We start from the raw sequence: 27460 nt of genomic DNA, 5'->3' as shown, positions 1-27460 counted from the left end.
GACACCATGTTTTCAGCTGCTTAAATAATTACTCTGACTCATAGCAAACAACATTCACAATGTCAGTCAACTCCCAAATGCAATTTCCGAAACAGGGCTTATGAGACCGAGCAATAACACAATTTACGCCCAAAGCAGTCTCAGTTCATTAGTACGGCCATCCATCTGTGCTTTCATATAAAACGCAAACACGCCAGTGAGTAATAAACAGTCAGACGAAATAAGACATGTCTCAGAATCTCAAGGTCAGATGCCTTGTCCATGCACATAATAAAGAATTCTCTTTGCAACCACAGTTTAGACTTAAACAAGTAAGAAATCTCAGTTATGTAAAAAGCCTGGGAGAATTTAAAGCAAACTGCAAGTTACAGGGTAGTATCAGATGAAGAGACTTTAAATTACATTACATTAAGAACAAATAAGAGTGTTAGTGTATCAGGCGATTTAGCAGTGTAAACTTTGTTGACTGATTAGGGCTCATACCAACATCGGACGCAGCACTGAACCAAAATTGATGATATGAACACGGGGCTAACACTAATGTCTTTGTTTAACAGGCTAAAGAACAGTACAGCTCAGGGTAGTTTATGAATAGCTAATTGTTTCAGTAATTCCATCCTCTAGGGGGCACTAAAAAGATCCCTGAAAAATTATTTTTGGATTAAGACCAAGATTTAACAAGGGCTTCAGATAAGGAAACAGTGTGAAATATCTGTCAATATCTCTAATGCGATTTTTACCACAAAGCAGTGTACATTAATTTATTTTGTTCTGTTGGCAGTCAGAGTTTAAAGCAGCTCAGACTCCAGACAAACATAGTCTGGTAAATATGGGACTTTGTGTATCTCCTCCTAAAAGGAATTACAGTTACAATCCAAACTCATTCAGGAAATTTCAATCAGTATTTACTTTGATCTCCTCCCCGCTCCTGGTTTGACGGACACAGCTTTGCTGATGGCCAAAAACAGGACGTGACCTTTTAGAGTCGAAAGAAAGACGCCTGTGCATGATGCCAAAACTGGACGCTCCACTGTCATCCACCCTGTTAGGAAATAACGCATATTAATTTAACAAAAAACGTATTAGGAAATCTCTGTTAAACAGGAACGTGTGTATAACATGAATTAGTTAATAACATCAGAAACGAGTCATCAATAGTAGTCCAGTAGGCATGTGCCAATAATAAATTAGCATATTATGACATCCATCCATCTTCTACTGCTTACTCCTTTTCAGGGTCACGGGGAACCTGGAGCCTAGCCCAGGGAGCATCAGGCACAAGGCAGGGTACACGCTGGACAGGGTGCCAATCCATCGCAGGGCACAATCACATACACACTCACATTTATACACTACGGACACTTTGGACATGCCAATCAGCCTAACATGCATGTCTTTGGACTGGGGGAGGAAACCGGAGTAGCCGGAGGAAACCCCCGCAGCACGGGGAGAACATGCAAACTCCACACACACGGCCCCAGCGGGACTCGAACCCCGGCCCCTGGAGGCGTAAGGCGAACGTGCGACCCACTAAGGCACCGTGGGCCCGCATAGTATCACAGTATTTCTAAATTGTGTGAACATAATTTTGGGATTGTTTTTTCAGAGATCAGGCAATGCTCCTTCAGCTGAATCCACAATAAATACTGTGACAGACGTGCTTGGATTGTTTGGTATCATGTTAAGAAAATATTACAGTACATGGTATAGCTGGTTATCAGCACCTGCCTGTTTTCTATTTTTCACTTCTTTACCTGTTCAACAGCTGCTGCATGAAGCTGTCACCCGTCACACCTGTGTACATCAGCGATAATTGACCTTGTGTTTGGTCCACGATAACTTCACACGAGCGTCCTCTTGCTGAACGATCAAGCGGAATTCCGACTCCTTTCACGTACACCCTTTCATCCTCCAAAGCCTTCCGTAAATCCTCCGCCTTTTCCATCAGCTTTGAGATATTTAAACTTTCCACTACCTTCCTGGATCCTCCTTTGGCCCCTGAGATGTCTTTGGTTCCTGAGGACGTGGACGATGAAGACGTATTCGATTTGATTTTGGACATTTCTGGTTTGCGACTAAGGGCAGGAAGCTTGCTTTTCTTCAACCCAAACCAACTTGCAATCCCGTTGGATGCTTTCTGTTTTGTTTCCACAGCTTGTCCTCGATCTTGTTCCTGCAGTTTAAGCATGTTTTCCTGGATTCCTCGCATGACCTTCTGCTCGATGGAGACAGAAAGTTTCTTCTCTTGAACAGAATTCGCCGAGTCAGGTGCAGATTTTGATGGGAGGGGAGGTGGGAAGGTGTCTACATGTGTAAAAGTCTTTTTCTTCCCAGCTGTGAGTTTGGGTGACTGATGCTTCTGAAGGTTCAGACGTTCTTCCTGAACTGGTTTCATTCCTCGAGGATAAGAAGAAGCATTTCCAGCCTTGGATGGAGACCTAGATTGTCCTCTGGTAGGGCTGCTTTGGGGACTTGGTACTGTTTTGTTCAGGGGATTGGGACATTTCCCATAGCTTCGCATTACTACAAGGGTTTCACATGAGGCTGTTGATGGCATTCCTGTTCTAGTCTTTTGACCGTCTGGCTTTGTGATGTACTTCCTCTCTGCTGCTGCTGCTGATGCGTGTACCTTGGCATAATTGCCAAAGCTATTTTTAGGATACGATTTTCCTTCGAGTGAACCGGTGTGTTTTCGCTGTTCCAATGTGATTCTCTCTATTTGTCTTTCTGCTGTTTTGCTCCTTTCTCCTTTCCCAGTGGATGCAACAGGTCTGCTAACATTACTCTGTGCTCCCCTTTTTACTCCAGGTTGATGCATATCTTCAACATTCTGCAGTCTTCCAAGAACCGCCAAACGTTCTTTGAATGGGTGATAACTCGTCTCACTGTAGCTGCTGCTGATTTCTCTTCTGTCTTGCATAGATGGCTGTCTGTCTCTTCTTTTAACCACGACCTGAGACGCACTAGAAGATCCGCCTTTCGGAGGTGCAACCGGAGGTCCTCTTTCATGATATCCATCTTTCATACTTGGGTAGCTCATCCTCTGGGCCTTATTTACAGAAGATGATGAGTTTGGGAGGCTGAAATGGTTCTGAGGTCTTTGCCAAACTGGACTTTCTGTGTCTGTGTCCTGATCTGATGAGGAGGAAGATGAGTCACTTGTGCTCGTTGATGAATCTGAGGAAAGTGGATTGAGGACCTTTTCATCTCTCCAGTTCATTTTTTGCTTTTCAGAAAGTTCTGTGGTGTCTTTGGTAGCTGTAGTGGAATTGGAAGTGGAAGGACCAACAACATTTTCATAGTGAGGTACCTGAGCACCTGCTTTAGAAACCTTGCTCGGTTTAGGGGCAGAGTGGCTACTAAACCCTGGATCTTTGATAGGAATGGATGATGTTTCCTCAGGATTTGGTGGCGATGTTGGGGCTGAATGGGTGCCAGGGTACGAATCTGTTTTAGAGCAGGAAGTTTGTTCTGTTGCGGTCGCATTCCGTGTCTGCATTTCATAGTTATTCCTGCATGGGATTTTAGAGTTTCGTGTCAGTTGAGTACTCAAGCGAAATGCATTGGTTGATGCCATGTTCTCAGATGCTGAAGGTATCTTGAGCAACTTCAGGAGTGTTGACGCTGAAGGTTTGGATTCACCAAACAAGGACGCTGGACTTTGCGTAGACTTTTTTTCTGCGACCTGCTGCTGTGAAAATGCTGCAGTACTTCTCTCAGGCAATGAGGCTGAAGAATACGAGCCAATTGATGCTTTCTTGGAGACTGTAGTTTCTATAGACGCTGAGAAGTCTCCATTGCAAATCTCATGTTCTTGTTTCTCAGATGATGTGAGAGACTCCTTCAGTTTCCCCCCTTTTGGTGATGGAATAGTTTCAGATTTCTTATCATGGTGATATTTATTGGTACCTTTTGACTTTGTAGGTGATATTTTGCTTGATTGGCTTTTTTTGCAGTCTTTCTTTGGATCTTCTGAGCTAGGCTCATTGGTTTTGTCTATACTTAGTTTTTTTTCTGTACTCTGTCCTGAAGCACCACATTCTTCTGACCACATTTGTCCTTTTGTATCATCTTTGCCAGAACCTGATGGCACACAGAGTCCTTGATTACCCTTAAGCAGCTCCAAGCTTGATCTCTGCTGCAGGATAAGACATGATGGACAACCTCCAGAGTTTAAGGATGCATGACTGTCCTGTTGTCTTTCAGCGTTACCATGAGTGTGTTCGTGAAGATCCGAATCTGAACTGGACTGTCTACACTGGTGTTGATGTGGACACGGGTTCACCATACTAGTCACTTCTCCTGGTAACTGCGTGTGAGGATGAGGATGATGATGATGATGATGATGATAGCAAGCAGATGGATGAAACTTAAGGGGATCCGATTCCTCCAGCTTACGAAGAACCTCCAGGATGTGTGCTTTCTTCTTGAGGAATGGAGACATGGCCTCCATGGATGATGATGATGAAGCTTGAGTCGAGCTTTCTGTGATGTTTTGTGCACAATCATCATTGTCCTAAAGGAAGAAAAATAAATCTTTTGCATTTTTTGCTGCTAGTAATTTGCAACAAACTAGCATTACAACAAACAGGCTATTCACAAGCTAGCATTCTAACACACAAATTAGCATTATGGTAAATAATGCTAAAATCATATGCAGATTAATGTAATTTATTCTCATTCACTGTTAAACTGAGTAATTATTTTGCTGACTCTGAGGAGAATAAAGTCATTGTAAAACACAGATAAAAGCGATGAAGTCACTTGTGCTGTGTTTAATCTGGAATCTCTCAGTGTCCTGGTTTAGAAAATCACCACGTCTCTCACTGAGGACGAATAAACGAGGACTTTGTAGAAGAAGAAGAACACAAAGAGGGACTTCAGTCTCACATGAGTGGCCTTGACAGAGCCACCGGCTTTATCTTTAATTAAAGAAGCAATTAATTTTCTAATCGTTTGGAGAAAAGGAACGTGTCGTCCGCTCACCGCTCTCCTCCAGAAGGACCGAGACAATCTGTACAACGCACTCGTTTACTGTGCAACCAAAGGAAATTTTTACATCCACACTCCGAGAGAGGAATCGAGAACGAGTCACATTTCATCAACAGCTTTAATCGCTACGAGTTTAAGAGCAAGAATAAAAAAAAATAATAATTAATAACAAATAAACAAACATGGCTATATGAACAATAAAAATGCTTTGATTAGTGTTTACTATGTTGCTAATTTGTAGATTAGCGTGTTTACTATGATGCTAGTTCATAGATTAGCGTGTTTACTTTGATGCTACTGTAGTTTGTAGATTACCGTGTTTACTTAAATGCTAGTTTGTAGATTAGCGTGTTTATTTTAATGCTAGTTTGTAGATTAGCGTGTTTATTTTAATGCTAGTTTGTAGATTAGCATGTTTACTTTGATGCTGGTTTGTAGATTAATGTGTTTAGTATGATGCTAGTTTGTAGATTAGCGTGTTTACTTTGATGCTAGTTTGTAGATTAGTGTGTTTACTTTGATGCTAATTTGTAGATTAGCATGTTTACTTTAATGCTAGTTTGTAGATTAGCATGTTTAATGCTAGTTTGTAGATTAGCGTGATTAATGCTAGTTTATAGATTAGCATGTTTACTTTGATGCTAGTTTGTAGATTAGCGTATTTACTTTAATGCTAGTTTGTAGATTAGCATGTTTAATGCTAGTTTGTAGATTAGCATGTTTACTTTAATGCTAGTTTGTAGATTAGCGTGTTTAACGCTAGTTTGAAGATTAGCGCGTTTACTTTGATGCTAGTTTGAAGATTAGCATGTTTACTTTGATGCTAGTTTGTAGATTAGTATGTTTACTTTAATGCTAGTTTGTAGATTAGCATGTTTACTAGCACAAAAAGGCAGCCTACAGAGTTTTGTTACTCTTTTTTTTTTTTATTCAAAATGCATTATTTTTATTGATATTTAATGTTTAAAATGTTTAATGGAACTTTAACATTAGAGCAGAATATAAATTATATTTTTGATGTAGAAATTACATTACAAATTTTTGATCTGATCTGGGCAGTGATCGGATCAGAGGCAGAAAAGTGAACGTTTGACTTTCATTGTTAGATTTTTCATGCGACTGCAATAATAAAAAAAAAAAAAACAGTGTTTATTGTGAGTGTAGAGAGAAAATCCTGAGTGAAGTGATCAAAAACACGAGAAAATGGAAAAAGCTGTATTGGGAGAAAGAGATAAAAGGAAGCAGACAAGGTCAGTGTGTGTGTGTGTGTGTGTGTGTGTGTAACAAAAGAAATCTATAATCTATTTTACACCTCACACACACACCTCCTCTACAAAGCAATCAGATGTGAAATGATTGTGTGTGTGTGTGTGTGTGTGTGTGTGTGTGTGTGTGTGTGTGTGTGTGTGTTGCCTCCTCAGAGAATGAGAGAAATAAAAGAAGTCTCATTGCAGGTGATACTGAAGTGCAGTGCAGTTTCCACACTGAAATAGAATGCGTTTGTAAATAAAAAAGGACAGTAATTAAAAATACGAGGGTTTTCATGTAAGTCCTATGTCTTAAATCAGGGTTTCGCTCCAGAGGAGGAGATCCGTCGCACTATTGATTAGAACACTGCGGTAAAGAGCTCAGGTTCTCTTTTGGAGGCTGGAACACTTATCCACACCATTTCTTTAGATTTTATTGCAGTAAACTGGGGTGTTTATTTTAAACTCCTGCTTTATTGTGTGTTTGTGTCGGTGATGACTGATAGAAACTCCAGAACCACAGCAAAACCGCAATGCTGGAGATCTGGAGATCTTATTCACGGCACGTAGGAGGGAAATGAGAAACGGAGAAAATGAGAAAATCACCAACTTTCTGAGAGCTTCCACATACATCATGTTCTTCTGTGCAAATTCAGTTTCTATATGACCGTGCTCAGAGTCTGAGACTTTAGTCCAAGAGTTATTTCAGTATTTATATACATGTGAGGAAAGTTCCTGGTATTCAGAGTCGGGTTATGCAACTGCTCTAAGTGAATCTTCTGAGCTCACACGTCCAAGGTTACCAGATTTTTCTGGAAAAGAAGCGTCTGAGACGGAGTTATCACTATCATCTGGACACTGACTTTAAATACAAACACTCACTTTTAAACATGAAAAAAAAAATCAGGGATAGAAAATGAATTTCCACCAATCAGCTGTCTAACCAGCTACCAACCGGGGAGGGTGAAGACTTACACCTGCTTCCTCTGAGACATGATAACTTCTTTTCACATCACATCTCTTCAAACTGCTGCTCATGCTGCATCACAGGGTCGGGGTAACAGGCTCAGAGGAAAGCGCTGTCTGCCCTCTTCCAAATACATGAACTCAGATACGCACATGATTGGCTAATGGCATATTCTACAGAAAATGGGCAGAAATGATCCCATCTATTTTTCTGATGAAATCTCAAAGTAATCTATTATTTCAGTTTTAGGTGGTCTTTAGTTGGAATTCGGGTTATCGGTATCGGTTACTCTCATGATTCCTTGTGTGTACACAACAGTTCTTAGATTTATCTACACACACAGTTTATTCCTCTCAATTCACACATTTATTCCTCATTTTGACACTTATTTAACCACAAAGAACATAGGGATTACATATTTCTCTTCTTTAATGATATGTTATTTTTATGATATTTTTAACAAATTTTGAGAAAAATTAAAGCATATTACTCACGTGCAGCTTTTTAAAATCAAGGAAAAATGATCCCTAGCACATGCGCTATTGTACGATGGGGTCGCTTCCCAGTTATAATCATTATTGTAAACTTTGCAGACAGAATTAACGTCTTGCAGAATTAACGTATTGCAGTGGGGTTCCTTAAACCTGGATTAACTGATAATCCAAAATCCTTCACAGATAATAGCAGCAATATGGTTGATTTACATTTCCTGCATAACTCAGTGTTAGTGAATTCGTCTTTCGATGAACACAGAGAGGGTTTGCTAACGTTACGCAGGTGGACAGATGAACATGTTATGTTCGTAACTCAGTCTTTACAGGATTTCGCAGCTTTATTTTGTGATTGCTGCGGCCGAGAATTCATGATTTTGTTGCGTCTTTTTTCAAGTTTTTTTTGTGGAAAACTACTCGAACTGGCGAAATCACAATCACACGAAATTGTTGAGCACGGACTTCCGCGGTGATGTTTTTTGGTAATCGAAAACTTTTAGTTGTACTCGTGTTTGACGCACGTGAAGCGAAGACAGCTTTGTCTGAATGCGCGTTGTGATGATGTCACACAATGTGTCTTCAGTCAAATATGAGGAAAATCTGACGTAATGTCAAAAAGTGCAGCTTCTCTGAATATTACACAGTTTACTTGATTTTGCATTCATTTCTGCGATTGAAAAATCATGGAGGGTCTGATAACTGGGATAAAGCATTGTTTTTGGTATTGTGGGATTGTTTTCTGTCCACTTTTGAAGTATTTTCATCAGTAAAATCATTCAGCTGATAAATAACAAATCTGAAAACACTGTGATTGCTTTTATACAGTTACTTTATTTTAGTTTCTATCGTACTGAACATTCGTTTCTGGATCATGAAATTCTGGTGTTTTTTTTTATTTAAACGCCCACGTTCTTCTGTAGAATATGCCTGATGTCACTGTGATTGACATGCGAGAGAGAGTATGCCCCTCCCACCCACAGAGCATACACAATTTTACTCCCTTGTCTCCCGGTCATGATTAGCAAAAAATATTTTATATCGCGCCACTCAGCAGAAAAAGGTATTTTTTACCGTATGTTGTGAAAGTTCCTCATATTCAGCACCAGGTTACTCAGCTCTGAATTGGACCCGTAGTGCACAGTGAGTGATTTGAGACACGACCCATTGTTTAATGAACACTTTTCTCCTTTCTCCCCTCAGCACTAACTGACCTCATCACTGTAATAAAAATCTGATTAAAAAAAAAAAGATTATTCAGCTTCATTAAAAAGCACCTAAAGTGTTTAATGAAAGATTCTTTTGAGTAGAAGTGTAATATGGGTGATCTTTAGCTGAACAGAACAGAACAGAACAGCGCGTCGTCTCAGACACTCTCATTAATCCACACTACATGTTTAACTTTAGATTACAGTGTACTTTTATAGTATTTTATCTGATATGATATTGTGGAGCGAGCTGATTGAGTCAGTAATATAAACCCAGCCGAAAGCCACACACACCCCCACACGCCATCAATCACTTTTTAATATCAGCAGAAAAACTCAGATAAAATTACAACGTATTCAGATAAAAACAACACGAGCCGAAATCCTTCCACACTGCTGTGATTTATTCACTTTACACATCAGCTGCGTGCTGGAGTTTATCTAGTTTATTATTTATTACATCATACTGAGAGATACGGAAATAACTCTCCTTCACACACACACACACACACACACATCTGTCTGTCTATATAAATATATATATCTGTATATCTATCTGTCTGTTTGTCTGATTGTATATCTGTCTAGTTGACAATTTTTCTTTTTGTCTCTCTGACAGTCTTTCAATGCGTCTGTCTGTATCTCTGTGTGTGTGTGTATCTGTGTGTATGTGTGTGTGTGCGTATGTGTGTGTATGTGTGTGTGTGCGTATGTGTGTGTGTGTGTGTGTTGTTAGAGCACTGTCCCGTGTCAGTAATACTGAGTGTGACTCAGCACAGTGTGATTATCACTCTGAACATTATCATTTAAACATTAGCATAATGGCATGTGTATAAATAGCTGAGACACTCGTAACCTTTTCCTAGCTTTTTATTTCTGTTCAATAAGCAGCAGATATTTTAAACCAATCATTTTATTTGACTTTTTTTTCTCAAATCTAATTTTCTCCCCTGCTGTTCATTTGTGTTTTTAGCCTGACACGTTAGCAGAGAACGGTTCTGAGGTCACGGATGAATAAATTCGTGGTGTAAATCAGACACACTTCTGCTTACCGTCACTTTCCCCTGAGAGGTGATGGCGTCCGGCGTCTCGCTGATGACTAGCGATGGATCTGATCTGTGATCTGCACATGATACTGACGATAACTAAACACACAGGTACAGTGTCATTAGTAACAGCCAGATTATCCATTATAGGCAGACCTATAAAAGTGTCCACGTTTAATACACGCTCACTGGCCATGCAAACTTATCTCGCTAGTTAAACTAACCACAGGAGCTAATGTGGCTAAGCAGAGCCTCCTCCTGACAAAACCACCACTAGCACCAGTCATATCAAATGTGCAGATTCGGCTACTGGCTTTCACAAAACTGCTTATTTCTGTTACTGTAATTACACAATTACTCATGAACATCCATCCATCCATTCCATCCATCCATTCATCCATCCATCTTCTATACCACTTATCCTACAGGGTTGCGGGGAACCTGGAGCGTATCCCAGGGAGCATGGGGCACAAGGCGGGGGACACCCTGCACAGGGTACCAATCCCACACACATGAACATCAGTATGTGAAAATAATGTTCTCATTTAGAGAGAGAGGGAGAGAGAGAGAGAGAGAGAGAGAGAGAGTGAGTGTGTGTGTGTGTGTGTTTGGGCATGCAGGTTAAAGGAGCTTTCCAGTATTTCATATATTTCTTGTAAGGGTGTGTAGTATTCTGTTGTATGATATTGTATAGTTTAGTGTCAGTGTTTTAACAAGAATAATTGGTGGTTTCATATTTTCACCATCAATGTAGCGAAACAACACCCAATAATACCCAATAATACCCAAACCATTACCCAGCATGCACTCCGCAAGAACCTCCTACTGTTCTCAACCAATACAGACTTCAAGTAAGACACGCCACTCAGACATACCATTCCTAGTGAACACCTACCATCCCCCCTTCTCCCTATATTCCCCCCTTCTCCCTCCATTCCCCCCTTCTCCCTATATTCCCCCCTTCTCCCTCCATTCCCCCCTTCTCCCTCCATTCCCCCCTTCTCCCTCCATTCCCTCCTTCTCCTTCCATCCCCCCCTTCTCCCTCCATTCCCCCCTTCTCCCTCCATTCCCCCCTTCTCCCTCCATTCCCTCCTTCTCCCTCCATTCCCTCCTTCTCCCACTTCGCATCCATTCTCCCCCATGCACACCCTCCCCCATTCCCCCATTATCCCATTCTCCCCCATTATCCCCTTCTCCTACATTCCCTCCTTCTCCCCTTCTGCGTCCATTCACCACCCCACATCTTCCCCCATTCACCCCTTCTCCCCCATCTGGATACGCAGCATCTGCATCTGAACCCACTGTTCATCATTAACTCTTACATTATATAGTACAATAACAGTTATATCTTATTTTTTCAATATTAATATTAAAAATGTATATATATTACAATATAATTGTTTGTATTTATAATAGTAACTCTCAGTGTGCACTAACGCAATGTCAACTTCATCAGTCCTCTTTATCAATCTCTCTCTTTCTCCTCCTCCCTTCTTCATCCCTCCCTTTACTCTGAGTAATAGTTCAGTAAAAACCCATCTCTCTCTCTCTCTCTCTCTCCCTCCCTCTCTCTCTCTCTCTCTCTCTCTCTCTCTCTCTCTCTCTCTCTCTCTCGCTTTGCTTTTCTCCCTTTCTGGGTCTTAAATTAATCTCTCAGCTGATAAAGGAACAGAGAAAGGGAAAAGAAGACAGGAGAGGAGGAAGACAGAATAATACTAACAAAGAGGCTATAATAATAAATTGACCTTTTTCCCTTGAGAGAGTAAAAGAATAAAAATGCATGAAGAGAGAGAGAGAGAGAGTTATTCAGCAATAGCTATGTGTAAAGCCCTCAGAGGAAAAACATGAAGTAAAAAACAAAGGCCTAAAAAAGACAGCCACCTTATTATCATTATCTCTGGTTTTTAATCTCTAAGAGATGATTTGTGATTCTGAGAGTCGCAAAAATAACGAGCTAAAAAAAACTCAGTGCTTTTTATCTTATGCTTAACCTCGTTTCTTACAGAACAAATCCACAACATGAATCCTCAGTTCTGTTTAAACCTCGTGCTGTGTCAGGGCGTGTAATTAACATGACACAAGCGTGATGCTAATCTCTGCGTAAAATCTCAACCTTTCCTCAAGTGTTGACTCATCACTCCATCACTGTATTCTAAAAGCATTTCAGTTCAGTATAAACAGACTGGTGTGTGGGGCAAAGTGCAGAGGCCTCTCTATGAGTGGTGGGGTGCGCAAACTTTTGAAGCTCTTGCTTTTGAAGAATGAATAAAGATTTCTGATCACTGATTCAACCTGCATCGCTGTGTGCTACGTGACGTGTGACTTAAACACCGGCATCATAAACACTTCCGTTCATCTAATACACACTGAGTGAGCGCAAACCGCGACTGACAGCCTGAAAATGACTGATTTCACCTCACCTCACACACACACACACACACACACACACACACACAGCATATAAACATTCAATACTCTATGAGATTCCTCAATTATCACAGAATATTCAGTAGATTCTTTATTATTCCAGCATAAACACATTTATACATTTCGGAGAGGAATATTTAACAGGACAATGTGACTATGGGGAAAATTTTATCCTACAAAATTGATCTGATAATTAATAATGAATAATTAATAACTGCAACAGTCATTACAATAACTGAGCTGCTTTGATTAACAGTGTCAGAACTGCAGCAGCATGATAAAGAGAAATTAGTTTTGTTCAAATAACGGCGTCACACAGAGTCAGAAATCACATCAGGAAGTTAGAGACACTGAACACCTCTCTTTCTCTCTCTCTCTCTCTCTCTCTCTCTCTCTCTCTCTCTCACACACACACACACGCACACACACACGCACACTTTAGGGCCGTATTCAGAGAAGTCTACAAGTTACATCATTATTTACTGTACGTGAGGAATGTTCCTGGTCTTCAGAGTCGGGTTACGCAGCTGCTTGAGTGGAGTTCATGCCTCCAAGGTTGAAGCGTCAGAGACGGGGATAGTGTCAGAAGTAGTGTCTTAACCACATACTCCTTTAAATACAAAATTCTGGAGACTGGAAACGCAAAGCTTGAAGCGAACAAGTTAGGTAAACTCTGCCCTGTGAATTCCTATTACGTGGAAACATGTGACCAATAAAAAATCAGTATGTCATGGTGCGACCTCTTCAGGAAAACCAAGATGGAGGAAGCACTGATTATAGCCGCGTGGCACCGTCCCGTTTTATACAGCACAGCTTTAAAAGAATATAAACTCAACATCACAAGAGAAGTTGCTTGGATTGCGGTGTTGCTGCGTACAGGAACAGATGGTATATCAAGCACATCATAACCCGTGATGTGTAGACAAAAAAAACAACGCCTTGGTGCGTGATGTCATATCTTGTTGCTGCGCATATTCATAACGGTCTCCGGAGACATTTCGCATGCTGAGTCTAGTCTGACCACCACTTAAGTTCCAGGTCAGAATCGAGCATAACTGAGACAAGCCTCTGTTTTTGACTAACTCCGCCCCCTGCCTGCGTAACTCAACTCTGAATACGGCCGCTAGCGCACGATGCTGAACTGGTAGCTGTAGGAGGAGGTGATCAGTGCACGGTGATGTAATAAACTCAGTACCTGCTGTAAAGGTGAGGAAGAAAAGTGCAGCTTGTGTGTGAGGAAGTCAGTCAGAGTTCGGTTCTGTCGCTCCAGATCAAACACTCGCATCTTCAGTTTTATACACTCCTCCCTCAGGTCCTGAACACAGTACACACACCATTACACACACACACACTCCTCCCTCAGGTCCTGCACACAGTACACACACCATTACACACACACAGACACACACCTCCCTCAGGTCCTGCACACAGTTCACACACCGTTACAGATCACTGCTCATGATCCAAAACATACAAGCTCATCTGTGAAACATGGTGGAGGTAGCGTCGTGGCTTGGGCTTGCATGGCTGCTTCTGGAACATTCTCACTAATCTTTATTGATGATGGAACTCATGATGGTAGCAGCAAAATGAATTCAGAAGTTTACAGAAACATTTTGTTGACAATTTACAGAGTAACGCATCCGAATGAATCAGGAGGAACTTCATCATGCAGCAAGACAACGATCTAAAACACACTTCCACCTCAACAGAGAACTTCATCAGCGGGAAAAGTGGAAGGTTTTAGATTGAACAAGTCAATCAGCAGACCTTCACCCAACTGATCAACATTTCACCTCCTGAAGAGGAGACTGGAGGGAGAAACCCCCCGAAACAAACAACTACTGAAAGAAGCTGCAGTAAAAACCTGGAGAAGCTTCTCAGAATAAGAAACCAGCAGTTTGGTGTGAGTGAGTCTCAGGATTGATGCAGTTACTGCGAGTAAAAGGGAAATGCAACCAAATATAAAGTGTTATTTACTTGAAGATATTTGCTCACCTAAAAATTGTGTGTTCTGATACAAAAGGTTCTGTGTTTTATGGTGTTAAACACGTCTAGATGTAAATATCAGGAAATAAAAGCTGAAATCCTCTCGTCTCATCTCCATCTTTTCATGTCAAACACAGATGTCTTTCGTGTAGAGCACACACATGTGAACCGGCCTCGTGTTCCTATAGTTTCTGAGGGGACTGTATATATAATATGTATAATTATATATCTCACTTTTATATTAGTTTATAAAGCTGTCAGATTATTTACCGTGTAGGTTAATGATATTTAATGAAGTGTGTGATATAAACTTGTACCTTCTGGTTCAGCAGAGCCTGCACTACGTGATTCGCCACCTACGGAAAACAGAGAAAGACAAAGTTACTACTCAATATTTTGTCACAGACATTTCCGGCTTCTTGTTTGCAGGTATTCTACTGCTCCAGCCACACCCTGACTCCGCCCCTTGTCCTGCCCCAGGTTAATTTTATCACCTGTACCTGGCTCATTAGTCTCGTTAGCATGTGTGTGTAAGCCTAAGCCATGTTTCCTGTTGTCTTCATTTCAGATTTCTGAGTGAGTTGTCCTTTAAACCTAACTTTCATCACCTAGGGAAATTTTTACTCATGGTTAATATTATTACAATTAAAATAATGAAATAAATATTTTAAGTCTCACCTCATCTAAACACCGCTCATATGCCTCTCTCTGACTCTCGTTCGCCAGAGCTAGTGATGTGTTCTCCGCCTGAAAAAAAACCAAAACAAAAAATGATTCATTTCAAATTTCTTTCATCGCAACACTTCAGAACGTTAACATCATCTCAACTGAGAGAGAAGAGAGAGAAGGACAGTGGGTTTAAAAATAAATATTACAGATGTGTTGATGTAAAGTATACGATGGAATTTTTTAATATCACTTTTAGCAGAATAAAACCAGAATGATAATGAAACGTTTCTTTATTCTGAGTGTTTTTGAATTTAGACGAGAGCAGAGAGCACAGACCAGAAATTCTCTCTCATTAACTTTATATATTTGTTATGTGTAAAAGTGAGGAATCTTCAAGTAGTAAGTGCATCATTAAAAGATGAGTCTCAGTGTATAAAACATATAAAACATATAAAACTCCACTTCCTCTGTGTCATTAGATTCCAGTCTTTGTGTTCTAGTGTCTGTGGCGAAGACAGGAAACGGCAATGTTCCAGTAAAAACAAAAATATACATGAATTATATTCATCAGATTAAAATATATGCAGTTTTACTCTCTCGAGTGTTTTCTCTGATTAAGCCGTTGTTTTCACTGATTAAACCAGAGGACAAAGTGTCTGTGTGTAAATCATGCATTTACAACATCACAATTATGTTAAAAATTCTCATGGAATTACAGCAACACAGTATTTGATTAAATAATGAGCCTTTATACATAAACTCCAACAGTCGAAGATGAATAAGTGAGATTCTCTGATTGTAAAAGGCCCTGAAGGTGACAACTCGCTGAAGATGAATTATTTTCACTATGTAGCAGTGTTATGTTTTAATGTTTAAAATTAGCTAAATTATCACATTGCTGTAAAATTGTTTTCATTTTCTGTTTATTTTTTTACATTTTATTTTTATAACTCGGTATGTTTCCAAAAAACCCAAATTAAAATCAGTACAAAAGAAATTTCAAACTGTGAGAGACTATAAGATTGTTACACTGTAACAGAGTGAATCGTTACACTGTAACAGAGTGAGTCATTACACTATCAGAGTGAATCATTACACTGTAACAGAGTGAATCATTACACTGTAACAGAGTGAATCATTACACTGTAACAGAGTGAATCGTTACACTATAAGAGTGAATCGTTATACTGTAACGGAGTGAATCATTACACTATAAGAGTGAATCGTTACACTGTAACAGAGTGAATCGTTACACTATAACATTTCTGTAAAGCTGCTTTGTGACAATGTCTATTATTAAAAGCATTGTATAAATAAAATTTAATTAAAGAACGTTTATAGAAACCTGATTAATAAGAAACAATAAGGTTGGTGTTGATGTTGCAGGAGAAGTATGAGGGAAATCTTTAACAAAGCACTTAAAAGTAAACAACAAAAATCATTCACTCAGAAATATAACATCAAACACAAACACACTGAGATTAACTGCAGTCGTGATGTTCAACTCAATAAGCTGTGCACACATACACACGCATCGGTCAATCCATCTGTGTGTGTGTGTGTGTGTGTGTGTGTGTGTGTGTGTGTGTGTGTGTGAGTGTGAGTGTGGACAAAGTCTGATAAAGAATGATGGAAATGATGCAGCTGTGTGTGTGTGTGTGTGTGTGTGTGTGTGTGTGTGTGTGTGTGTGTGTGTGTGTGTGGACAAAGTCTGATAAAGAATGATGGAAATGATGCAGCTGTGTGTGTGTGTGTGTGTATTCCAGTCTCTCCCACATCACACACTAATATGTCAAAATAATTGATAGCCCTGATAACGCTGGTGTTGTTCTTTGCTCTACTTTTTTAAACGTTACTGTGCGCATTGGGACGTGAGAGTAGAAACGGCAGATTATCGTGTCATGGCTGCTGAAATATTAGCTAGCTAACGACTCTGCCTGCTAATTACCATATACTACAGGGACCTAGCCCTTCAGTACATGAGGTTTAACAGTTGTTGTGTGAATAGAAAATGTAGAATATGGTATTTTTATATTAACTTAGTCTGTAATTGTTGTGTTTTTTATTTTCTCCATGAGAAGGCTACATCCTAAAATATACTTGAAAATAAAGTGATAGTTATCCTGAAAACTTGTCAGAATAAAGTATGTGTTCTGGTGTTAGGAAAATGGCCAACATCGTAGAAAGAACACTGACTAGGAACACATTTCAGCATTTGGGATGGAGCATGCAGCATTTGGGATGTTTTATTTCTGAAACACATTGCCACAATCTTGGCGCCCTCTAGCGGCCAACGTGTGTCAATGAATTTCATCATAGGCCTCATGATGGACAAAAGAAAAATATTTTTCTCTTATTTATTTTTAATATTAATATTTTTAATTTCATGTGAAACCAGGCCTGTATCTCTCACGCTCTCGCTCTCTTTCTCTTTAAAATAATAAAATTGTTAGATTTTTACTTTATTTTTTATTGATTTATGTTGTTTTATCTAAACTCTTTATTCTAATATTTTGAGATACTGGATTTCCAGAGCTGTAGTCATCAAGATTAAAACAAAACACACACTTTATGTGTAATGAATCTAGAATATATGAAAGTTCCACTTTTTGAATTAAATTACGGGAAAAATGAACTTTTCCACAATTTTCAATTTTTTTCAGATGCACCTGTTTATTATGGAAAGAATGAACGATTTACCAAATTATAACTTCCAATGCTTCACTTTTATCATGCAATTACATAATAAATGATAATGATCAAATTAGATGAGATATTATGTAGGCTGTAAATAAAGTTGAAAAAATTTATATGTAGATGCGTAAGAATATTCTCTGACTGTTAAAATATTTTATTTATAATTCTAATTATATAATCAGAGTTGTATAGAAACGAGATATAAATATTTGGTTACAACACTTTTGCATTTTAACTTCGAAAATTGCATTCCGAATCTCTGAAAACGGCTCTTCAGAACAGTAATTTGACTCCTAAAGGCTCTTCAGAACAGTGATTTGACTCCTAACGATGTCCTCAGGAATTCGATTCAAAGAGCCGACTCTTTCGCGATCGATGGTTCGCTACTGTTCGAACTTTTCGAGTCGAATCTAGTCGACTCTTTCCGGGATTAATTTCCCGGCAGCACTCTTCGGAGAGCAGGACGGATGTAACTGAGGTAAAAACATGTTTTTTGGTGTTGTTTTTTAAAACATGGTTATTATAATTATTGAATTATACCTCCCATTGTTTATAAAATAAATATAAAGTTAGATATTAACATATGTGTGAGGAAACTGTAGCTTAATAGCTAAACTTTTGCTAGTTTTCCAACGACACAGTTGGCTAAAAAAATTACTTCAGCGCTCGTGCTAATTAGCTAACTAGCTAACTGCACATTAGATTACTGGGCGATGAATTCGATAACTGAATTATCATTTTTACTTGAATTTATTTCAGTAAACATTTTATGGCTGTAGAAATCATTTCAGAAGTCCAGTGTGTGTACAGTCATGTGAGAAAGTAAGTACACCCCATTGAAATTGTTGGCTTTTTTGACATATTTGGACAAGCAAACATTTTATCCTTTTTGAAACAATGCCTATTAGTAAAGGTGACATTTTGTAGTCATTCTCACAATTTAAATGAACAAAAAACATCAGTCATATGGAAAAAGTAAGTCCACCCTACTTTTATCACACCTTCAAATCCATAACATTAGAATCAGGTGTTGAAGATCTGGTGCCAGTGATCAGAACCTCCTTAGGGAGTGCAGGTGGAACTGGTCTTATTTATACCCCGCTCATCTAGTGTCAGGTGTTCCCTTTGTTATTGAGTTGTTTGGTGTCATCATTCCAAGATCTAAAGAGTTCTGTAAGACCTTCTTAAAACAGGTTGTGGATGCCTATGAGTCTGGTAAGGGATTTAAAAAGATCTCCAGATTATTTGAAATGCATCATTCCACAATAAGAAACATCATCTACAAATGGCGCAGATTACAAATGACTGCTGATTAACCCAGGACTGGCCGTCCCAGCAAATTCAGCCCAAGAGCAGACCGGTCTATTCAAAAAGAAGTCCCAATAACCCAAAAATATCATCACAGGATCTGCTAGTAAGTCTTGAAGCTGTTGGTGTGAAAGTGCATGCTTCTACAATCAGAAAGAGATTAAACACATTTGACCTGCGTGGGATTTGTGCCAGGAAAAAGCCTTCGCAAGACTACAATTTGCCAGTGAACGTATAGGCAAAGACCAGACCTTTTAGAATAATGTGCTCTGGACAGATGAATATCAAAGATAAAGTTGTTTGGCCACAGTAACACCAGACATGTTTGCTGGAGACCAAAGACAGCTTTTCAGGGGAAACACCTCATATCAACTGTGAGGCACAGTGGTGGAAATGTTATGGTTTGGGGTTGCTTCACTGCCTCAGCGACTGGACAGCTTACATTCATTGCTTCAACTATGAATTCTGCATCATATCAAAGAGAGCTTGAAGATAATGTGAGGCCATCTGTCTGAAAGTTGAACTGAAAGTGGACCTTTTAACAGGATAATCATCCTAAGCACACTAGCAAATCCACCAAGGAATGGCTCAGGAAGAAGAAATGGAGGGTTATGGAATGGCCGAATCAAAGCCCGGATTTGAATCCCATTGAAATGTTGTGTTGGGATTTGAAACGGGCAGAACGTGCAAGAAAACCCTCAAACATCTTGCAGCTGAGATAATATTGCATGGAAGAGTGGTCAAAAATTCCAGCGAGCCTGGTGGACAATTATGCAGAACACCTACAAGAAGTTATTTCTGCTAAAGGGGGCAAAACTAGCTTCTCAGGTCAAGGGTGTACTTACTTTTTCCACAGAAGAATATCACATCTATTGATATTTCTGTTGAATAAATGATTTGAAAAGCTAATTGTCCTTGTGGTTCTGTTCACGTATATAAACTATTAATAGACACTGTTTCAAAGATGATCACGTGTTTGCTCGTCCAAATATGTAAAAAACAACAATGGGGTGTACTTATTATCTCACATGACTGAATATACTCTCTGTGTGTGTGTGTATAGTGTGTACAGTTTTACCTCCAGGTCTCGGAGTCTCTCTAAAAGCTCTTTATTGCTCGCCGTGTCGTCCTCCTCCTCTTCATCCTCCTCCTCATCTTCCTCCAAAAGCACGTCAGCGTCACCCTGTACCGACACACCCACCTCATCACACTCTCTCAGATCTGGCACGCCCGACATCTCCACCTGGGGCTGACACACACATTTATACTCCTTTATAAATCTACACACCAGATCACTTACAGCAGTTCTGTCATTAACGTACAGATTTTATTCAGTTATGAAGCTGCTTATAGGTTATATTTATAACATCAATAAATAACACCTTGTTTGGAAAGTTTAGTCTAAAATGAAATATATTGGTTAATATTTTTGCTTACTAATGTGTATAATAATTATGTGATAATCGTTTATTCTAAAGCAGCACAATTATACACTTGATGTTCAATTTAAACAATACAGAAAATACACCTTTTTTTGTTATATGTACACCACTCATATAATATCTATAAAGTCTTAGAATGTAGCAAGCCAAAAATATAAGATAATAATAGAATATAAAATATGTGCGATGTTGTGTGACACAATTGTGTAATTTGTTAAATACTAAAATATAATTATTTCAGATTTCCTGGCTGTAGTATATCAACACTACAACCCTGACCAGGAGTAAAGGCCTTGAGGGTAAGTATTATTATTATTATTATTATTATTATTATTATTACATATTAATATTAACATAAATTAATCATTTATAGACTATATTGTTTTATATTTGTTTTTTGTTATTTCTTTACATTCTACTTATAGGCATATTATAATTATAATGTGTACATAATCACCTCTTTGGATAAATGATGTATATTATTCCATATAAATAAAATTTGTATTTAATAATGTAAAGGTTGTCAGGAAGCAGTAAAATAAAGCAGTGATTAATAATTAATCATTAATCCGGATTAATAAATGATATAATCAGCTCTTAATGTCACACAGTGGAACAGATTCATTAAAGACCATTAGGAGATCCATTAAAGACCAGTAGGAGATCCATTAAAGACCATTAGGAGAACCAGTGGCCTTCAGTGATGTTTCTGCTGTTAAAAATAGAGCTCTGGAGTCATTCTTTCGCTCCGTACTCTCCATTTAACTGCTTTATTCTGTGACTGGCTTTTTGTCCTTTCTTCTTAGAATACGGGTCTGTGCTGTAGGCCATCTGACACAATAATATACGTAATAATATACATAATAATTCAGTAAAGTTGTTGCTTAGACACATGAGCAGATGGGTAAAGAGATGAATATCTCAGTTAATGGTGCAGTCAGTGATTTTAGCTGAAACTAGATCTAAAACTCAGGCCTTATCCACACTAACATACAAAAGGTTTTACTCTGTTTTTGGCCTTGTATGTTCCTCGAAGCACCATTTTTAACCTCTGAAAATGAAACTTTAAAACGTAATCTTCGTTAAATATATAAACAAAAAACAATTTCACTTTATATATCTCTCTGTATACTGAAGTGCTGCGTCTCTCACACTGTGCTGTTCCCACCATTGTTTTATTTTCAACACAGCGTGTATATTACTGTTTCAGATGCAACGTCTCAGTAGATTATTTGTTTAGACTGTTATGTTAACGAATTTGTGCTGTTTATTACAGAAATAACTGTTGGTGTTTTTTCAGTTAGTTTATAGTTGCTGATATTCACTATTAGTGTGAAAGCAGCATTTTAACAAGAAGTCAATTTTAAGGGTGAGTACATCAGGCACCTTGTACAGTTTAAAATTTTCACAAATCTCATTTTCACCAGTAAAATCCAGTGCAAATAAGTGTGTTAAAGTGGCTATAATAATAATAATTAGTGTGTTAAAAGTGGCTATAATAATAATAATAATAATAATTATTATTATTATTATAAATATCACAGTGTTTATATTTATATGTTACTCACCTCAGGTTCGAATGAAAAGAAAATTCAGCAGCTTTGCCTTCAAACTGTGTCTAAACCACAAACACACACACACACACACACACACACACACACAGAGGAAACATTAATATTATTCCCTCTATTGTATCTCAGCCTTCACGTTGCACAGAACCAAAATAAATATAGTTAATTGTTTTATTTATGACGTGATTAGTAATGTATTTTTGTGCACTGCATTGTTCCGTATGTTATTTTATCATTCTGATCTCTTCACTATTATTTTAAAATGTCAAACACAGCAAAAATAGAAAGTAAATGTGTGTGGGGGAGGGGGGGGGTGTATAAATGTTTGCTGACACAGTAAAAAAAAAAGTTTGTATTTTATAAGATTTCAGAGTGATTATAGAATTTATATTTGATGTTTTTAACGCTGAAAGATGAAAATTAAAAGGTCTTAAATACTGATGATCCGAGTGTGTCATTTATAAACTTCAGGAAACAGCAGGACTGAGAAAGAAAGAGTCCAAAACTATAAATAACACAGACAGACAGACAGGAAGCACATAGAAAACACGACAAAAAAGCTCAGAGACAGACGTGTGTGTGTGTGTGTGTGTGTGTGTGTGCGCACACGTGTGTGTGTGTGTGTGTGTGTGTGTGTGTGTGTGTGTGTGTGTGTGTGTTGGGAACGTGAGAGAGTTTCATTTTAATTAGATTTTTTAAAAGGCTCCAAACATGGTCCGGATTTCAGTTATAAATATTTCATTATTAAATGCATATTAATGACTCTGCAGATCTGCGTCTCTAATTGGCTAATAATCATTGCAAAACCAAATGCATGTAAATTAACATACATTCCTATGAGGACAGAGAGGAATTTGATTGGTTAGGGTTAATTGTGGAGGTGGGGTTATTATAATGGGAGGGGTTACAGTGCAATTCTAAATTTATATCACAGTTCAATTGACAGGTAGATGGATGGATGGATGGATGGATAAGAATAAATAATGAAATAAGGTGGAATTGCCAGACTAATGTTTACTCATGACAATGGCAGATTGTTTATGTGTAGTTGCCCGGTGGCGCATTGTTTCCCATACATCCACCAAACAGCAGAAAAATAGACGTTCACAGGGTAAGTTCATTACACATGCACGTTTAAACGTAACACACTCCAGTTGGTTCAAATACACTATAGACACGGTTCACTACTGAGCTAACCCAAATATTCCTACATATTTCCCATCACCTGCTAAACTATACACATCAACCAAGAATGCATCCTGGATACTGATAGGAAATATTTTTAGTAGTTGGATAAATTATCTAGTGCGAATGATGGAGGAAATAGCTATATGGCTGTCGATTGTCACATCTGCGGTGTAACATCTGGAACTCTGACATGTGATCACATTTACACTCTGTTGAAGGTTTAATTCTGAAAACATTGCCATTAAAACTGCAAATGTCATGTGCAGGATGTTTTCTCGTCCATCGCCCCGTTTGATGTGTGTATTGAACATGTTTTGCTAACAGCCGTGTGAAACACAGCGTGCGAGGATGAGAATAAAATCCGCAGTATGTTTACTGTAATGTACAGAAATGGTTTAATCAATATCACACATTCAGACACGACCACTTTCTGGAAACTCAGATCAATTTTTATTGATTTTTTATTGAGAGGCAGCGATCGATGGATTGAGTGCATTAGCCTGTTTACCTGCGACCGGGTTTATTAATGCGACGCAGCCATTCAGGAGGCCGTGCTGCACACGCTGACATGTCTGTGCTGGTTTTATACAGTGCACTGCGTCAGCTTTGCATTCTGTGTCATTGTGGTTTGTTCTTTATATTTGAATCTTATGAGGGCCACGTGGCTGTGAACTCTTGTTGCGCTTGTTCAGAAGTGTTCAGGTGGGGTAAGATTGGGTCAGTACTCGTTATCGGTTTGGTCATGCATGATTTAAAAAAAATTAATGCCAATTTTGGAATAAATACGTTAATAATCATTGTCTGTAAAAGCATACATGCGAAATTGTTTTTTCAAGTCGCTTTGAAAGTTAGCATGTGCTAGTGTTGTTTAATGAAAGAAAATGTTCAATTAGTAAAGTATGGTAAATTTGGTTAATTTGGCTTAGTAATAAATAATCGTTGTGAATCACAATCAAATAATTGTGATAATTATTTTAGACTTTACCCTGTACGCTGGTACGTTAGCATGATAGAATATTGACAAACAAAATATAATAATGTAAATCCCTTCATTTTCAATCCTGTCACGCATCCTAATAAAAAAAGGATGGGTATATAAATAAATAATTAGTTTAAAACTAACATAATTAAGATAAACAATTAAATAGATTTCATTCCATTTAAGTCGGAGATGTTTCTCTAAAATCTCAGATCTCATGCTCTTTGTTTGAAGCCCCGCCCCTTTAAAGGTCAACACGGCTTAAGCGTATTTTTGCTGTTGTTTTGTAAGTTTGTGTGTCAAACTTCAGGAGGGTTTAATTCGCTAAAATTATTCTGGATGAAATTCTGCAATGTTACTTTAATAAAACGTTAATGAAAAGTGAACTTGACTGAGCCTCAGTAACCCTGAGTACTAAAGTACTGAAAATGATTACTCTAGCTAGATCGCTTAGCATACATGTTCCAGTTACCATATTATTTTAATAATATCTCAAATTGAACATAAACCTGCCTCCAGTTTTATTTGTCAGAAATGTCCTCATTCCAAATAATTTATTAGAAGTCTCCTGCTAATGGTACAGTGTTCTAAAAACATCATGTAAAATTGTTTACGTGATGCTTCCAGTTCAACAAAAATGAACATTATGAAAACATTTAGGCATTTGTTCATTTTTAACGCAGGGATAAAATAGGAACGTTTATAAAGCTTACATAAGAAGTTATTAGAAGTGGCGTTAGGATTTATGAATACAGTCTCCTCCAACACTAATGGAACACAATACTAGTTCATTTTTTTGCTGTAGACTGAAGACATTTGTGTTTGAGATCAAAAAATGAATATGAGAAAAGAGTTTAGAATTTCAGCTTTTATTTCCTGGTATTTATATGTACACGTGTTAAATGACATAGAACACAGCACATTTTGTATTAGACCACCCAATTTGTAGGCGAGGAAAAACTGTGGACCATGTGACTGACAGGTGTTTCTTGTTCCCCAGGTGTGTCCTGTTAGACTGATTGTTTAAAGAGTAAATAGCTCTGAATGTCTAATCTTGGTTTTAGCCTTCAGTTTCACCTGTGAAGACTGCATTTGTTGTTAAAAAGGATAAACCAACATGAAGATCAGAGAGATGTCTATAGGAGAAAAGCAAGCTATTTTGAAGCTGAGAAAAGAGGGAAACTCTATCAGAGACATTGCAGAAGCATTGGGTTTAGTCAATACAACAATCTGGAATGTCCTGAAAAAGAAAGAAACCACCGGTGTACTGAGCAACAGACACTAGACGGGTCGGCCAAGGAAAACAACAATAGCTGACGACAGAAACATTGTGAGAGCTGTGAAGAAAACCGAAAAAGAACAGACAGTGACGTCACCAACAACCTCCACAGGGCAGGGGTGAAGGTATCACAATCCACCGTTCCACCATCCACAATCCACCGTTCGAAGAAGACTTCGAGAGCAGAACTATAGAGGCCATACCACAAGATGCAAACCGCTCATCAGCAGTAAGCATCAGAAGACCAGAATGGAATTCACAAAGAAATGCAGAGATGATGCACAAAAGTTCTGAAACCGAGATGAACCTCTACCAAAGTGATGGAAAGATCTGGAAGGATCTGCTATGATTTAAAACATACAAGCTCATCTGTGAAACATGGTGGAGGTAATGTTGTGGCCTGGGCTTGCATGGCTGCTTCTGGAACATTCTCACTAATCTTTATTGATGATGGAACTCATGATGATAGCAGCAGAATGAATTCAGAAGTTTACAGAAACAGTCTGTCTGACAATTTACAAGGAACTTCATCATGCATCAAGACAATGATCCAAAAGGTTGGCAGTTTGATCCCAAGCCCACATGCCAAAGTGTCCTTGGGCAAGACACTGAACCCCAAGGTGCTCCCGATGGCAGGCTAGCGCCTTGCATGGTGTGTGAGTTTGTGAATGGGTGAATGAGAAGCAGTGTAAAGTGCTTTGTAGAACCGCTAAGGTGAAAAGGTGCTATAAAAGTGCAGACCATTTACTTCATCGGGGGAAAAGTGGAAGGTTTTAGACTGTCCAAGTCAATCACCAGACCTTAACCCAACTGAGTAGCATTTCATCTCCTGAATGGAGAAACACCCTGAAATAAACAACTACTGAAAAAAGCTGCAGTAAAAACCTGGAAAAGCTTCATAGAAGAAGAGTTTGGTGTAAATGACCAAACTGACCAAAGTAAACTTGAAGTTTATCTGTTCCTATACTTTTGCTCGCCTACAAATTGTGTGGTCTGATACAAAATGTTCTGTGTTTTATGTTTCATGCGTCTAGATGTTAAATATCAGGAAATAAAATCTGAAATCTTAAACTCTAGTCTCATCTCCATCTTTTGATCTCAAACCCAAATGTCTTCGGTGTAGAGCACACACTAATTGGAGGGGACTTTATGCATGAATATGCAAATTTGGGCACGCCTCTATGTGCTCCTGCTATCGCTAAGAACCTAATATTAGCTAACTTAGCTGGCCTTTTCTATGAATAAAACCTGTGTGAAAAACAGCGGAGGTCACAGAGTGAGCTGCTGCTGAAGGAAAAGTGCAGGATCCAGCTCGTCCAAAACGTGCGAATGTTTTATATTAAGCGCTTCAAACAAACTGGTAAGTGTATTAACGTGGCTTGTCGTGTCAGACGCTGCGACAGACGTGTGTGCAGTTTAACGTGTTCCAGACATGTTTTCTTCAGCACAGAAATGACATGTTTACGTTTATATCTTTATCTGTAAATGTTAGAAATTCACACCAGTATTTCCATTTTACATAAAGTCTCGTCCGGACAGTAAGCGAGTCTCCGTTAAACGCCACGAGTCCACGCCTGTGCGCCGCAATCACACAATAACTCTGACTAAAATATTCATTCTGATCAAATATGTTGTTTGATGCTATATTTATTGATATTTATAAACTAAAGTAAGTGTGTGTTTATGAGCGGGTAACTGTAATTGGGTTAGAACGTGTAATTGTATATAAATGTAAGAAGTGTGGTACATTTACAGAATAAAGCAACATGTTACTGTGTTTAGATGAGTGAATGTGTGTGTTACTGCAGAATTCAACCTCTTACCACTTAACAATTAGTCTCTGCTTTTGATTTTATTCTTTAGTGTTTTTAATATAATGATTGTGCTTTAAAGCTTGTGGACAATCAGCTGTTTTTTATTTTCAAAATAGAATGTTAATATTTTAAAATCCTCATAATGTAT

At 38.5% G+C, this 27460-nt stretch overlaps 1 protein-coding gene and 1 long non-coding RNA gene across 4 annotated transcripts in view; one reads left to right on the top strand and one right to left on the bottom strand.

The window, feature by feature from the left end:
• LOC108281005 (nck-associated protein 5-like) overlaps nt 1-27460 on the bottom strand; it is a 31684-nt gene that overhangs the window by 3387 nt on the left and 837 nt on the right. The window contains exons 2-9 of the mRNA XM_017496527.3: nt 22050-22099; nt 20118-20288; nt 15044-15112; nt 14683-14721; nt 13572-13691; nt 9955-10047; nt 1755-4516; nt 910-1042 (exon numbers count right to left, since the gene is read on the bottom strand). Coding sequence (XP_017352016.2) covers nt 910-1042; nt 1755-4516; nt 9955-10047; nt 13572-13691; nt 14683-14721; nt 15044-15112; nt 20118-20276 — 3375 coding nt within the window. The 5' untranslated portion in view covers nt 20277-20288; nt 22050-22099. The remainder of the gene's footprint in view (nt 1-909; nt 1043-1754; nt 4517-9954; nt 10048-13571; nt 13692-14682; nt 14722-15043; nt 15113-20117; nt 20289-22049; nt 22100-27460) is intronic.
• LOC108281006 (uncharacterized) lies at nt 18140-22008 on the top strand. 3 transcript variants are annotated; one of them, XR_001815870.3, is made up of 5 exons: nt 18169-18209; nt 18491-18553; nt 20103-20210; nt 20723-20780; nt 21093-22008. It is a non-coding gene; the product is annotated as an uncharacterized LOC108281006 (long non-coding RNA). The 3 variants fall into 3 exon arrangements; XR_001815869.3 differs by having other exon boundaries at nt 20103-20224; XR_001815872.3 differs by lacking the exon at nt 18491-18553 and having other exon boundaries at nt 18140-18209; nt 20103-20224.

This window comes from Ictalurus punctatus, chromosome 21, assembly GCF_001660625.3.
Source record: "Ictalurus punctatus breed USDA103 chromosome 21, Coco_2.0, whole genome shotgun sequence".
Lineage (NCBI taxonomy): Eukaryota > Metazoa > Chordata > Actinopteri > Siluriformes > Ictaluridae > Ictalurus > Ictalurus punctatus.
This window is presented reverse-complemented; position numbering and strand designations above follow the sequence as displayed.